This window comes from Megalobrama amblycephala, linkage group LG1, assembly GCF_018812025.1.
Source record: "Megalobrama amblycephala isolate DHTTF-2021 linkage group LG1, ASM1881202v1, whole genome shotgun sequence".
In the NCBI taxonomy this organism is placed as follows: domain Eukaryota; kingdom Metazoa; phylum Chordata; class Actinopteri; order Cypriniformes; family Xenocyprididae; genus Megalobrama; species Megalobrama amblycephala.
The window spans coordinates 38,880,401-38,896,273 of NC_063044.1; the positions used below are offsets into that span (position 1 = coordinate 38,880,401).

Consider the following 15,873-nt stretch of genomic DNA (forward strand, 5'->3'; position numbering starts at 1 on the left):
TCTTTTTAGCATTTAACTTAAAAATTAATTAATTACTGCCTAAGGACATTAAATTGGACATCTGTTGCTATTTTAAGCATTAAATTGAGGTAAATTCCCTGTTTTGGGTTGACACATGACAACTTACCAGTGTAAAAAGATATAAGTTCACGCTCCTTTTCTTCGCTCCACTGCCGCTTGAGAGACCACCATCTTGTTTGATTTTTTTCTGAAATCTCCAAGCCGGTCACGTGAATCGGCTGCTACCTTAAGTGTCATGTGGTGTAACTAATAACATATTGTCCTCACGCCTTGAATATGTATAAGTGTCAACATCTTAATCAATTTTTTAAAATATTTTTTGTCAAGGTAAAGTTTTTTTTTTTTTTTTACGCACCACATGACATTTTAAAACCTGAACCAACCTTCCCTTGTCATAAAAAGGTCAAATTACCTGATATTTTAAGAGACTTATTGACCTTGGCACACAGTCATGAGGTTCTGCAGGGGTCCTCTCATGTAAATGACTTTCAATGATACAATGTTTCAGTTACAGTCTGTTGATATATTTCGATTTGTTTTTCATGTGTTTCCACAGCCTTTACAATCTTTCGTTCATGAGTCCGTACTACATGAATGAAGACGGTGAGGATAACCCCTTCATCTGCTCCTCCATTAAGGAGAACGGCATGCTGCGCTGCAGTGAGGTGCCCCCCCTCAAGGATGGTGTTGAGTGCACTTTAAATGCATCTCCACCGGGACATACCTACTCTGGCCTGGATGGGACCAGCAACAGCAGCTGTATTAACTGGAACCAGTATTACAATGTGTGTAAGGCCGGGGAGCTCAACCCGCACAAAGGGGCAGTGAACTTCGATAATATAGGATATGCCTGGATTGCGATATTCCAGGTACGTTCCTCTTGATTTTCTACATAACTGATGGTCTTTTTGTTGGACGCTGTGGGAATGGAAATGCTTTAGTAAGCATCATTGTTCTTTTCCCTGAAGTCAAAGGCCCTAGTTACTACAAAGATAGATGAGGCTTTTTACAACTTTTTATTGCTCAATTTTCTTCTTGAAAGGACAAAGTCTTGTTAAGCACGCTCCAACCACACCAAATAATTGAATCTCCACTGAGCAAATGTCTGTTTTAGTCATTTCTGCCCCTTTCTCAGAAGGAACTCTGCAAAGTGATGAGATTTTTCAATGGGAAAGTGATATCTTGTATCACAGCCTGTGGAAATTAAATAAGAATAGAAAAAGTGTCCCGCTGCATATTAACTCATCAGTACTTTCAATCCATCCTCATCAGCAGAGTTGAATCACCACAGACGAATTGATGGCACAGACCACTAGTATTTAACATGCGCAGTCATGCCTTTGGTGGAGAGGCGCATTAGGCCCACTGTACGGACATACAATGAGACCTGTGCTATAGTCTGTGGAAATGAATGTCGGTCTCATTTGTCCGATCATTACAAGTGGGTCAGTCACGTGGTGTCCCTTTTGGCCAGGCTATAATGACAGTACAGGGTATGCAATTATAAAAGAGAGCCTGAAGGGTTTTCACCTGTGTCAACATAAGATTTTAATAGGGCCTGGATTGTGCTCATAAGATGACACCTCTGGGAGCAGGTTATTCTAAAACAAGTTTTTTTTTGTTTGTTTGTTTGTTTTTTTATACCTATTAGCCCTTTTTATGTCTAGATAAACCTTATATAAGGTTACTGTAAAATTTAACTTAAAAATACCATGCCATCATTTATTTTTCTGTTCCTTATTAAATACATGTTAGGTATATTTGTTTTAAAGTTGTTCCAGATCCAGACATACTGTCTTAAAATGAAAATCAATCATAAAAAATAGGGTTGGCATTTCACAAATGGAGTAAAAAAAATCATGAATTATAAAAAAAAAAAATATTTTAGGATTTAATATTTATTGTGTTTATATTTCATTTATTTTCTTTACATAAACCGATCCATTTTCAAACAATAAATATTAAATCCTAAAATATATATTTCTTATTATTCAAGGCATTTAGATATTTGTAATTTGTCATATATTTTACTAAATTATACTTAAAGTTTGAAAATATTAGATAATTGTGTATATTTCGAATGCATAAAATGCTATCTATGAAACTTTATTTATTTTGACACAAGCTGACAGTTTTATTCTAAAAAAACTCCAAAATGTTAAAATTGACATTTCCATGAACTAATTCCATCAGAGAATGCTAGTTAGTGGACAACTAGTGAGAGTGTTTATTTTATTTTATAAAATTCTTCAAGTTCCAATATTCAAAGAAACACCCACATAAGGAAATATTCAAGGATATTAGTGCTGTGAGCAGCTGAAAACAATCCAAGTAAAAAGTATTTTTTATTCTGACATCCATTAAATCCTGAGCCCAAATGGACTCTTAAGTAATATTTTGAAATGATGTCTGGTATGGCTGTGTACAGTGTGTAAAAAGAGGCTATAATAAATTATGTGAAATTGTGTGTCTAGCACTACAGTCTCATTTACAAAATGTAAATGTGGCTAAGTTTTGAATCAGCTGTTTTAAAGCCAACTGTGTGGATGCACTGCGGAAATCAAAATTCATGATTCATGTTTTTGTTTTTATGTGAACAACAGAAATTTGTCTCTTTAAAAACCAAAATGTCTTTCCAGAACCAGAAAATTAATCCAGTAGACAGCACAGAAAGAATGAGAAAAACAGGGTTTCAAACATTAGGTCTAATGCTAAATGATACAGCTGGATGGGAATGAAATGTAGTGCTGCAGGCGCAGAGCTTCCAAAACAAATGACTCAACGCTAACAGACGTAACCCAGCACTACTACTTTTACTGCAATCAAACTAACAATCAGACCTCTGGCATCACTCTGTGCCATGCTATATTTTTTGTTCTTTCTACTTTGTGTTCAAGACAAAAATTAGAGATGTCTTCATCTGAGTGTCTAAACTGAGGTAATTTATTGAAACTTTAGTTTAGGTCAGGTTGCATTAACAGTGCTCTACATTTTAAAGGTGCCGTAGAACGTCTTTTCAAAAGATCTAATATAAGTCTAAGGTGTCCCCTGAATGTGTCTGTGAAGTTTCAGCTCAAAATACCCCATAGATTTTTTTTAAATTTTAATTCTATTTTGGGGCATCATTAACTATGCGCCGATTCAGGCTGCGCGGCCCCTTTAAATCTCTCGCTCCCCACCTTCCCGAGCTCTCGACTTATCACTCCATCTTCCATTTTTCGCTGTTGTCCTTGCTTGCTTACCTAGTTTGATGATTCAGCTGTGCACAGATCCAGACGTTAATACTGGCTTGTGTAATGCCTTGAACATGGGCTGGCATATGCAAATATTGGGGTCATACATATTAATAATCCTGACTGTTACGTAACAGTCGGTGTTATGTTGAGATTCGCCTGTTTTCCAGAGGTCTTTTAAACAAATGAGATAAGATATATAAGAAGGAGGAAGCAATGGAGTTTGAAACTCAATGTATGTCTTTTTCATGTACTGAACTCTTGTTATTCAACTATGCCGAGGTAAATTCAATTTTTGATTCTAGGGCACCTTTAATGTGTTCGAACTCATTTGTTATTTTCAAAAACCTGCAAAAAAAAAAAAAAAAAAAAAACACTAAACTTGCAGGCTTTCAATTCCCCAGACGAACTCTCAAAACTCAGTGTTTGAGCCACCAGCCATCTGCACAGTTGGAAATGTGAGCCAGGCACCTGAGACTGCTATTCTGCTGGGCCAAGCTCAAGATAATGATCAATCAAGTCTTTTCATCTCACAAGCATTTCTTCTTAATTTCTCTTTTGTTTTTTTGCAGGTTATTACTTTGGAAGGATGGGTGGACATCATGTATTACGTTATGGATGCCCACTCCTTTTACAATTTTATATATTTTATATTGCTTATTATAGTAAGTATACTCAAATTGAAAGTATTTAATATTTTCAGCCTGTTTCACACCGTATACATGAGTAGAGTGCAAGCAGAGCAGCAGCATTACAGCAGGTATTTCAGGAAATGAAATGTTCCTCAACCCTGGTCCATACATTTGATAAAAAAAGTAGTATATACAAATTTCTACTGGTGACATTGCAAATAGATACATCTGTTTCCTATAAAAACTTCCTACGTGTCACCTTATTTAGAATGGACTATATGCACGGAGCGTTCTTTAGAACTTCCGCATTAATATAAGCCAGCTCGATAACTTCCGGTGAGATGTCATTTGCTGGTGTGTTGAGCATCAGTAGTGTAATACTTAGTTTATAATCACTTATAATATAGTCACTTAAATTAGTTATTCAAACGTAAGACAGCTCAGAAAATAAATAAATAAAGACGTACCTCAATGTTCCTCCTCGGCTAAATTCAATTCGACCATTAGTTTTCACACTTTTATGTGAAAAAAAAGCTTCAAAAAATAAATATTTATTGTGCACTTTAGTTAGATTAATTGAATAAAATGTGTGTTTTCACAAGTGTGCTAAAATCATTGATCTTGCGCTGCTCTGACTGACAGCTGCTGTGATTACAAAGGGAGAGCGCGGTGCTCGCTTTCTGTGTAATTAATTCACAATAAAAGTTATTGTTTTTCATAGGATTTTGTGAGTATTTCATACTTCACATTGACAAAATGTTTTTTCAAACCTAGTTATTTTATAATGTTTAATATTTAGTCAAAAACGAAGTGAAAAACGTTTAGAAGAAAGGGCTGATTTGTGCGCAAATAAATGCTACTTTGCCGCCACCTGCTGGTTAAAGTGCTAATTACTGTCTTTTTTATTTTTAAATAAGTGTTTTTTCTCAAATGTTAAATTTCCTACATTTTTAAATGTTCGGTTTTACAATGGGAACAATCTCAGAAGGATGAACAAATTATATTTGTGGTCATCGCATTAAAAATAACATTTAAAGTGCTGGGGAAAAAGTGTGTGTGTGTCTAATTACAGACACGGCATTTTTAAACAGTCCCAATAGCTTCGTCTTTATTGCAATCAATAAAACTGGTTTATTGGCAAATTAGGTAAATGTAATAACTGCATTAAAATATAAATACAACATTAAAAAGTCAACCATAGATGGTTTTGTGTCGATGTACAACGACTACAGAATGAACGGCTAACAGTTCACCGGAAGTGCCCGAGCTGGCTTAACGACAACCAGGAAGTAACCCGTGCATATAGTCCATTCAAAGTCCTAAGTTTAAATTCAAATTCAGGAATTTGAATTGAGAATGACTTTAAAATTACAGTTCAGTTCCTGAGTGTGAATTGAGCAGAATCCTGGATAAAATGGATGCCAAGATATACACATCCATACCAACATTGATAATTAGAAATGTTTCTTGAGAATCAAATCAGCATATTAGAATGATTTCTGAAGGATCATGTGTCACTGAAGACTGGAGTAATGATGCTGAAATTCAGCTTTGTCATCACAGGAATAGTTACATTTTAAAATATATTAAAAAATATTATTAATTGATTAATTGAATGATTAAATAATTAATAAATTAATTCATAAAAAAATATTTTAATTTCACGTAATAATATTTCACAGGATTAATGGATTTTTGATCAAATAAATGCAGAGACTTCTTTTTAAAAAAATCCTGGTAACCCCAAAATGTTGAACTGTAGTGTACTGTTTGTACGGCATCTACATGTGAGGTGTAAAACAGGCATTAAACAGGCATTGAAGAGACTTCTCATGTTCATGATGGTAAACTGAAGTGACTTTTGTTTCTCTCAGGTGGGTTCCTTCTTCATGATCAACCTGTGCCTGGTTGTAATAGCAACCCAGTTCTCAGAAACAAAACAGCGTGAGAACCAGCTGATGCAAGAGCAGCGAGCATGTTACCTCTCCAACGACAGCACCCTTGCCAGCTACTCTGAGCCGGGGAGCTGCTACGAGGAGATGCTCAGGTACATCAGCCACCTGTACCGCAAGGTGAAGCGTCGCGCTTCTCGCATCTACAACGGCTGGCAGAGCAAGCGCAGAAAGAAGGTGAACCCCAACAGCGTTCTGAGTGGGGGAGGAGGCAGCAGCGGTGGTGGGGCCAACGGTCACAGCAGGCACAGGGGTGGTGGACACTGGGTCCGTTCCATCCACAACCTCATCCAACAGCACCAACGACAGCACTGTCACCTCAGCAATGGCAGCCCCAGTCCTGTGGCCTCTACGGGGCCCGGCGAGGCTCTGGAAATGAGGTCTATCACAACGGGGCCGCAACTGACCGTGTGCTCTCAGCCAACTGGCATGCACAATCTTTCTTCCAGGACTCAGTCAGTGCACAGCATTTATCAAGGTGACTTTCACGAGGCCCCGCAAGGGCGAATGAGCGCCACGGTGGGCGTGCCACCACTTGGACGACTAAACGGGGGGATGAACTATCCAACCATCTTGCCCTCCCTCCTCTGCAGCTATACAGGCAGCAGTTCTGCAGGGAAAGGGAGGAGGGAATCGGATATAAATACAGGATGTGATGCAATTGATCCCTTTGAGAAGTTGCACCAGCTCATGGGTGAACATAGTAAGTTTTTCATAGTCATTGTTTCTTCTTCCTCTCAGGTCTAGTTGTTTTTACCCTACACAACCTTTTTCGGAATAATGAAAGGCTTTCTGACAAGAGATTTTTAGGCAGCCCTTTACAAATGCGACAGAAAATCGATACCTCAAATGTTAAAGTCATTAACACAATCTTTAAAGGAGTGAGGTGACAGCTTGAGTGCTCCACCAGCGACTGTGGCCATCAAGCCCTTTAAAATCCTAAGTCAACAGTTGATTCCTTGTGTTAGACGGAGGCAGCAGGCTTATTCTGTCAATGGAGGGAAAAGATCAGTTGGTTTTCAATGATTGAGACTGCTGAGGTAGTTGAGTAGTATTAAAGTGTTAGTTCACCCAAATATAAAAATTCTCTCAACATCTATTTTTTTCCCAAACCAAAATAATTTACATATATTCAGTTTTGTCTGTAAAGCCCGAAACACACCAAGCTGACGGTCAGCATTCAGGCAGTTTTTGTTTGTCGGCCAACTAAGTTTTGTCAGTGTGTTCTACACCGTTGGCTGAAGTTGGTTCTCGTCGGCTTTTTTTCGGCCGATTCGACAGGTTGAAATCGGTGTCGGAGCTGGTCGGTCAGTCGGGCCATCTGATCATTTTGGGGCGTGTTTCCCGAAGCGAGCTATGGTCGCAAGTTCCGTCGTTACCATTAGAGTTCAATGGGACTTATGACCTGGTTCACCAACGATGCTTTCAGGAAACGCACCCCTGATTGGTTGTTCAGCTACTGCCACCTGCTGGTACAGAAAGGCATTTCTTCTTACGCAGGCCCAGAACGGACGTGCTACTTGGCCGTCGGGTGTCGTGCGTCAGTTTGGTGTGTCAGGGCAACTTTGGACACAGACGCTGCCGACGTGAGCCAACCCCGCAGTCTGCTTTCGTTGCCACTAGTTCGTCAGCGTCAGCTTGGTGTGTTCCGGGAATAAGACATAAGTGATTAGAAATGTCACTAAAACTATTTCAATCATGACAACTCTCGGAGTGGATTAAATTCAACCAGCATTTATTGGCATGGGGTATGAAGTACACATGGCTTGATTTTGGCATACGAGATCTGCTACGCTGCTGCTGCTGTTGCTGTTGCTGCTGAGCAAATACAAATTGTTCAGCTTAGTCAAATAAAACAACAAGGAAAAGGCTGCTGCAAGAATGATAGAACCCCGTAGCAGATCTCTACAGGTGGCGCTGGGGAGGAGGAGGGATAACAGCGCTTCACATTGGCAGCTTGTCGATCGCAGGCTAGGGTACGATATATATGGTTGCGTGGATATGGAATTACTTCTGATTGGCTGATTCCATGGCGTAGAAAGAACCAATCAGCGCTCGGTTAGAGTTTCATGACTGAACTTTGTATTTAAGTTCACATTTTTAATTTGCACTCAAGAAAACTTGAATGTAAATGCATAACGTCAAAATTCACAAATAAGTTTATGCACTATAGGCAGAGGTGATGGAGTTTAATGTAATGTCAAAGTTTACATTGAAGGTTGGGTTTTGACTGTCTGAAACAGAATAAGAGGCGAGATGCTGGGCCTGGAACAATGAGGAGTTGACAAGTTTCTTACTACAGTATTACTCCAAGAAAGAATATCAGAAGTTACACTCCTTCAGGCAAATGTTTAGAAAATGAAAGATTTGGATAGAAATGCAGCATCTGGTTCTTCTCTGTTTTGTAACCAATTGTGACAAATTTTAAAATGCAGAGATTCAGATTTTCATTCAATAATGACTTTGAGGGATTACCAAAAATGGACCTTCTGCCATCATTATGTCACCCTCATGTCATTTAGAATGGCATGATGGTGAGTAAATGATGACAGAATTTTCATTTAAGAGTGAAATATCCCTTTAAATTATGCCCTGTTCCTTCAGAAGACATGGACTTTAGACAGAATTTTTCATTTTTGGTCAATTGTTCCTTTAAATGTATAACACTTAAACAAGTTTCTGTGACAAATTCACTGCAGGAGCAGTACATTTGTCCCAGTACTATGTATGTTTGGAATGAATGAGTAGAATTTCGTACACTTGGTTTTGCATTATATTGTTTGTTCAGCCCCAGAGAACCAAGGCATCTCTTTCATGGCCAAGACAGTTTTCATTTCTATATCAGTCTGTTGCAGAATTACTATTTGTGGATTTCTGTCAACAGGAATATGTACTGCATGTTTACTTCAAATTCACTGCCTCTGCCAGCAGTCATTTTTGACTGCTGCTTGAGTCACCTCCACTTCAATTCATTACCACAGGCTAAAGTGGGCCACCGTGTATGATTACGTCCTCAGGAAACGCATAAGAGTACAGCCACAGACATACTCTGATTAGACAGATTTGTTTTACTTTATTTTATTTAGTTCACAAGACCAAGAGAGGGCAAAGCATTTAAACAATACATAGAGCACTGCCTTGATTGCGGCTAGAATAGTAAACTAATAGGCTAATTAGTTGAAGTAACTGTTTTTTTTGGTTTGACTAGTAAAGTGGAGCAAACTAGATCCAGATATGTGTAATCATTCAAATAAGCGACCTCACAATAAATGTTAGGTTGATTGTGAGATTTATTGATGTTTGAGATATACACTAGATAGAATAAATCATGTGAATTACTTAAAGGTCATGTTCCTCCTGAAAAATGTCCTCAATCCAAAAGGAAGTAATGCACAACAGCAACAGACAAATCAGCCATCAGAGTTCAGGAATGTCACTTTTAAAAGCAACATGATTACGGTATTGCATTATAAAAAAATAATTATGTTATGGTGTTACTTTGTATGAGAAATAATGTTTATGAGAAAACTCTTAATTAACATTTTAATTAAAAATAAAAAGTAAGATATGACCCTCATATATAACATGCATGTTAGCTTCCTAATTAGCAAATGAAATAGGTCAGTTGTGTTTCCTTAATGCATTGAAATGCATGAAACGCAGTAACTGTTGACTGACTGTGTTTTTCCCCCATGTAGGCCACAGTCGTGTGCTGTTGCAGATAGCTGGTGTGGTGCCCAGTCAGTTGCTTCTTGAGCTCCTGAGTTGCCCGTATTGCACAAGGGCCCTGGAGAACTTGGATCTGGAGCTCGGTGATTCAGACTACTCCAGATCAGAAGGAGACGTGGTGTATGAGTTCTCCCATGGAGCAGAGTTCAAACCCAGCCGTGCACCCCATCATAAAATACTGGAGGAGCGTAACCGCCTTGCTCAATACTGGGAGGACTTCCGGGACCGATTGACACGCATAGTGGATAGCAAATACTTTAATCGAGGAATTATGATTGCCATCCTTATCAACACCTTGAGTATGGGGATTGAATATCATGACCAGGTGAGTGCAAGTGTGGGTTCCTTCATGAATATTCTTACAGTGCTTTAACAGAGTGTTGCAGGGATGGTGTATTTTTGTTGGCCAAATCCCGAAAACGACTTAACATTTTATAGCACTATTGCCATGAAGACAGGGTTTTTTAAATGGAATTCTGGTTGCTTGAATGCTTGCTCAGATGCTTGAAATAAGGTCTTTGGTTAACACCAGCTAAAGACATTTTCACGTTTTATTCTATGGCATAAAATACATCAGTTATACCCCCCTTGTAATTTTATTAAAGCTTTTACTTGTCTTGAAAAAAGCAGCTGCTATCTAGTGGCTAAATAGGGGCTACGGAGGATGTCAGAGACATTAAACATCACAACCCTGTTGTGTTTATTATTGTGCTCTTGCAAACCTTTCTAACTCAAAGTATTTAAATCATGCTTTTTAAATCATTAAATTATGCGAGTTTTCAGAAGCTTAATGGTGGTGATGGTGATGTTGAAGTCACATGACTGTGGTGTAGTTCATTTAAAGCCTACGTTTAGCTTTTTATTCCTGCCGATTATATCTAGGCTTCAATATTCATAAAGTTGTGTTAATTTGTGAAGATTATCATGATAAACAGAATGTGTACGTATCATAATTTTTTGTTGTTTCACAGAACTTATTTTCTGCAATAATCCAAAAAAATCCTTCTGGCTTTTTGTCGAGGGTGATGCTAACTTCTTGTTTGGCCTACAAAAATGTGCCATCACTGTAGCTCTCCATATTGATTGTTGTTAAGGAAAAACATAAGGATGGTTGATATGATGATTGTTAATGACTGTTAGTAAGGAAACTGACTATATCATAAAGTATTCCCCAGCAAAATGTCATTATGACTTGTGCAGAGGTTAGCTATCAATTTATTTTTCATTCATAAACAGTGATGAGGATTCATAGCCTTATTGGGCAAACAGATCTCCTGGTTACATAACTGTGTTGTGCTGCAATGCCTCGGACTGCACCTCTGTCTCTCCTCACCATGTTGTTGGGATGTTACCACTCGTGGTTTCGCACACAATACTGTGGTTTGACATTTAGCCAATCTGATAGAGGTCTCACAGTAAGGAATGTGTGTGGATGCAGTACTGACATTTTCAGCAGCTGGTACTGAGGATAATATTGAAGAACTGAGTCTTGTGTATAAAACTGAATCATTTTATGATTGGGGAATTAAACATTTACTGACATTGTTGTAATAGTAATAAAAGAAATACTTCATCTTGGTTTAACAATAAGGATGGCCCGATGGCCAACTGCCAGGTCTTTCGGTTAGTTGACTCTAGTGCCAAGATACTGTTTTCATGCCTTGCAAACTATGATGTACTAAATGTTGTAAATTCGGTTCATTTAAATATGTCATCAAGTTTTTTAGCTTTCTAACACAAATTAAGTTTTGTCAAAATGGGAGCTATGCGCTACAAACTTCTGTATTCTGTAAAACAGGTTGCATCACTTACGGTTCAGGTCTTTTGTATGCGCTGTGTTAAATATAGAGCCATTTTACTCTAGATACCTTTAGGGCCCTTTCACATATCGCGTTTTTTCCACGCGCAAGACTTATTTCAGATGTAGCCGTGCGGCAGGCGCACTCATAATGCAAGCGACGTGGTCGCGACGCGCATGCGGTGCATTTTCCAGCCGCATCGAGATGAAAAATTCTCAACTTTTCAGAATGCCATAAGCGCACCGCAGGTCATGTGACAAGAACCAACCGATCAGCTTCTGCCTTTCCGTAACAAAACTGAAAGCTCAGCCGAACAGTTGATCATAGCTGTACAGGGCGGTTTTTTATTTCTCATCTCCATCAATATATCTAGTAGTAGAGCTAATGCAAGTGCTAGAAATCATTAATCCTTAGCTAATACTTCCTCCTCATCGTGGAGAGTGCAGTTCAGGGTTGCATAGTAATGACAGATGCCACGGGAGCGCAATCGCTTGTGGAAAGGAGGAGAAAGGGACGCGTTTTTAGATGCAATATGTAAACGGCCCCTTAAAGGAGCAAGAAAAGATGAGCATAACGTCTATCTTATATGCAGATTGATATATAAAAGTTTTTTTTATAATTATTATTATTCTCACTAATATTCAGATATTTAAATCGAATAAAATGCCAACAATATAAAGAACTAGATAGGTTAGCTGATTACCTTAAAAGTCCATAGATATCGCCGTCAGCCGTTAAAGGATTAGTTCACTTTAAAATTAGCCCAAGCTTTACTCACCCTCAAGCCATCCTAGGTGTATATGACTTTCTTCTTTCTGATGAACACAATTAGAGTTATATTAATAAATATATATTTATATTAATAAATATCCTGACACCGCATCAGTTAAGTTTTTTTATTAATTTGAATAGGGAAGGCGTAGGACATAGCGTAAGCGTTTTGAACTGCAAGAGTTTTACACTTTCTTTATAAATTGAATATGGAAGGCGGTCTGGCAGAAGTTAGATATTTTACTTTATAACTTGATAAATATGGATATTTTTCTTACACAAACGCTTCGCTTCGCTTCAGAAGGCCTTTATTACCCTCCCGGAGCCGTGTGGAGTACACATTTATGATGGATGGATGCACTTTCTTGAGCTTCATACTCATTGGTCCCGTTCACTGCCATTATAAAGCTTTGATGCTTCAGAATATTTATTAATAAAACTCTGATTGTGTTCATCAGAAAAAAGAAAGTCATATACCCCTAGGATGGCTTGAGGGTGAGTAAATCTTGGGGTAATTTTCATTTAATGTGAACTAATCCTTTAACACTTTCTCCGACAAACAGGTACAATGAGACCTGTTTTCCTGTTTGTTCATGTGAAGTTCATTGCATAAAGTCTGTTGCATAAAGGGCATGTGATAAATATTTGTACTTTGTTAAAAGGCAGTTTGGAGAGCGATTGGTGTTGAAATAATGTTTAGCTGCTCTGGTTGAAATAAGGTTCAGCTGCACCTTGACTTTACATCATTGAAAGAGCAGTATTCACAATAGGAGGTAAGTAAGCTAATAATAGATCTGAACAAACCCTTTTATCTTGCATTTAATTATGTGTGATTATATATGATTGATTGGTTGCTCTTTGACTAAAGTGTGGCTTGTTGAATACCAATGTGGGGCCGAGATAGCACATCTGCTTCTGAAGTTAAATCTTTAATCGTTATGTTACTTTAAAGAACAGTTAATGTTCTCTAATTAACCTAAGACATGAAATAGGGCTCTTTTTATCCTTATTTCAGAAGCAGAAGAGGTGAAAACAGTTAGCAGACATTTGTTATGGTGATTTTTGGGTTTAGAGACATCCTTGCATAGAGATTTTTTGATACATTTTAAAGAATTAACATGAATTCTTCAGTAAAATGCTTGTTATTTGTGCCTTTTGAGAAGGGACTACTTTTTTAGGTGGAAGAAAATGTGATTGTGTGACCAATGTCTGTGCTTTACAGACAGTTAAAGGTGCTATAGAGGATGTTTTCGACGACTGAGAAACCAAAGACTGTTAGTGAGTTTTTGAAATGAGCGCATGCGTAAGAACAACCACCCTCTTTCACAGCTCTTTTCGAGGGAACGCCTCCCAAAACTCGTGTTTGTTTACCACCGGCATTCGCTGTGTTGTGTTAGTGGATTCATTATGTCGGACTCACCGCAGGTAACTCATAATCTGCATTTGTTACTCCTGACAAAAACATTGCATGCGGCGCCTGTGGAGTGTAGAAAATTACTGGAGCGAGCACGTCTCTCACAAAGAACATAATGGCAGTGATTGACAAGCCAGAGGGCCAATCGTTTATGTGATGATCACACAAACGATTGGCTGATGTTTTTAAGGCCCTACCTCGTGCACAGATGATGTATATTGATATTATTCCTTTCAGTGCACCTAATAAATAGTCTTTTATCAGTTAGTAAAGACAGTTTCAAGTAACATTGCAAAAATGTATAAAACAAAATATCCTCTATAGCGTCTTTAAACCATTAAATCCCTCCAAGATTTTGAGTTATGCTTTTGAGTATGTTTGATAGTAGCACATTTTAAACATCTATTTATTGCCGCTGCCTGCTTGTTGGCTAGTGTTCCATTATATGTGTATTTAATGTGTAAATATGTTTTCCAGTTTTAAATTATTGTTGGCACAAAAGGTTTTTCTATTTCAGAGCAAGAATAGGATATTGCGAGGTTATATCACAACTGAAACTTTATTAATTGTAATTTTGACTTTATATCTCACAATTGCAACTTCTCACAATTTTATATATATATATATATATATATATATATCTGTGGTGATAACAAGCATTCGTAGACCAAATGCATTAAATAAAAGAAAAAAAAATGTAATTGCTTAAGTAAAGAGATTGCCTATAGTTAAAGGGATAGTTCACCCAAAAATTTAAATTCTGTCATCATTTACTCACCCTGTTGTTCCAAACATGTATGAATTTCTTTCATCTGCTGAACACAAAAGAAGGTATTTTGAAGAATATGGGTAACCAAACAGTTAAAATGGGCCCTCCATAGTATAGAAAAAAAATACTATGAAAGTCAATGGGGACCATCAACTGTTTTGTTACTGACATGATGATATTTTAATTTTTGGGTGAACTATCCCTTTTAAACTATGTATGTTGTATTAGACAGGTTGTTTACTGAGTAACTGCCATTTATTTGAAATCAAATATCTCAAGTTTTATCCATACAGTTGGTGTTTGTTCAGTACTGTCAGCGATAGGAATAAATTGTCACTATAGTAATTGAGGGAGGATTACAGTAATGAGATAAGGCTGGCTGCATTGATCTATGTACTGATTGCTCTTAGCATAGTGGGGAGAAAGATCAGCAACTCAGCAGAGTCTCCGCACGGTCGAGTCAATCAGCCACCTAATCGGATTTACATGGGGCCACTGACAGTCTTCATTACTGCATCAGTCAAAGTCACTCCACTGAGCCTACAACACTTTTCACCCCATCACCAAAGATAGATGCATGTCTCGACTGCACATACAGTAATTTTACTTTGATAAATGATAGACATGTTCATTACCTCTAAGGCTGAGAACGTATTATGTTTAAAAATTAATTTGTCATATTGCAGAAAATTAGTTAGTTACAGCAAAAATGTGATTATCACCAATATACTGTTTTAATTATGAAAAAACAAGTACTGTTTCAAACACGCTCTCCATCTTCCATTAGTTGGTTAAATAGTGTTATTATGTCCACTGAATTGAGCTGAATAATACAAACCCGATTCCAAAAAAGTTGGGACACTGTACAAATTGTGAATAAAAAAGGAATGCAATAATTTACAAATCTCATAAACTTATATTTTATTCACAATAGAACATAGATAACATATCAAATGTTGAAAGTGAGACATTTTGAAATGTCATGCCAAATATTGGCTCATTTTGGATTTCATGAGAGCTACACATTCCCAAAAAGGTTGGGACAGGTAGCAATAAGAGGCCAGAAAAGTTAAATGTACATATAAGGAACAGCTGGAGGACCAATTTGCAACTTATTAGGTCAATTGGCAACATGATTGGGTATAAAAAGAGCCTCTCAGAGTGGCAGTGTCTCTCAGAAGTCAAGATAGGCAGAGGATCACAAATTCCTCCAATGCTGCGGCGAAAAATAGTGGAGCAATATCAGAAAGGAGTTTCTCAGAGAAAAATTGCAAAGAGTTTGAAGTTATCATCATCTGCAGTGCATAATATCATCCAAAGATTCAGAGAATCTGGAACAATCTCTGTGCGTAAGGGTCAAGGCCGGAAAACCATACTGGATGCCCATGATCTTCGGGCCCTTAGATGGCACTGCATCACATACAGGAATGCTACTCTAATCACTCAGGAATACTTCCAGAAAACATTGTCGGTGAACACAATCCACCATGACATTCGCCGTTGCCGGCTAAAACTCTATAGGTAAAAAAAGAAGCCATATCTAAACATGATCC

The 15,873-nt window shown here is 37.8% G+C and overlaps 1 protein-coding gene across 1 annotated transcript in view; it reads left to right on the forward strand.

Annotated features, from left to right (window-relative positions):
• Positions 1 to 15,873, forward strand: part of cacna1ha (calcium channel, voltage-dependent, T type, alpha 1H subunit a) — a 133,305-nt gene that overhangs the window by 82,421 nt on the left and 35,011 nt on the right. Inside the window, 4 exon segments of the mRNA XM_048192158.1 lie at positions 578 to 890; positions 3,827 to 3,919; positions 5,761 to 6,541; positions 9,537 to 9,892. Of these exon segments, the coding sequence (XP_048048115.1) occupies positions 578 to 890; positions 3,827 to 3,919; positions 5,761 to 6,541; positions 9,537 to 9,892 (1,543 nt within the window).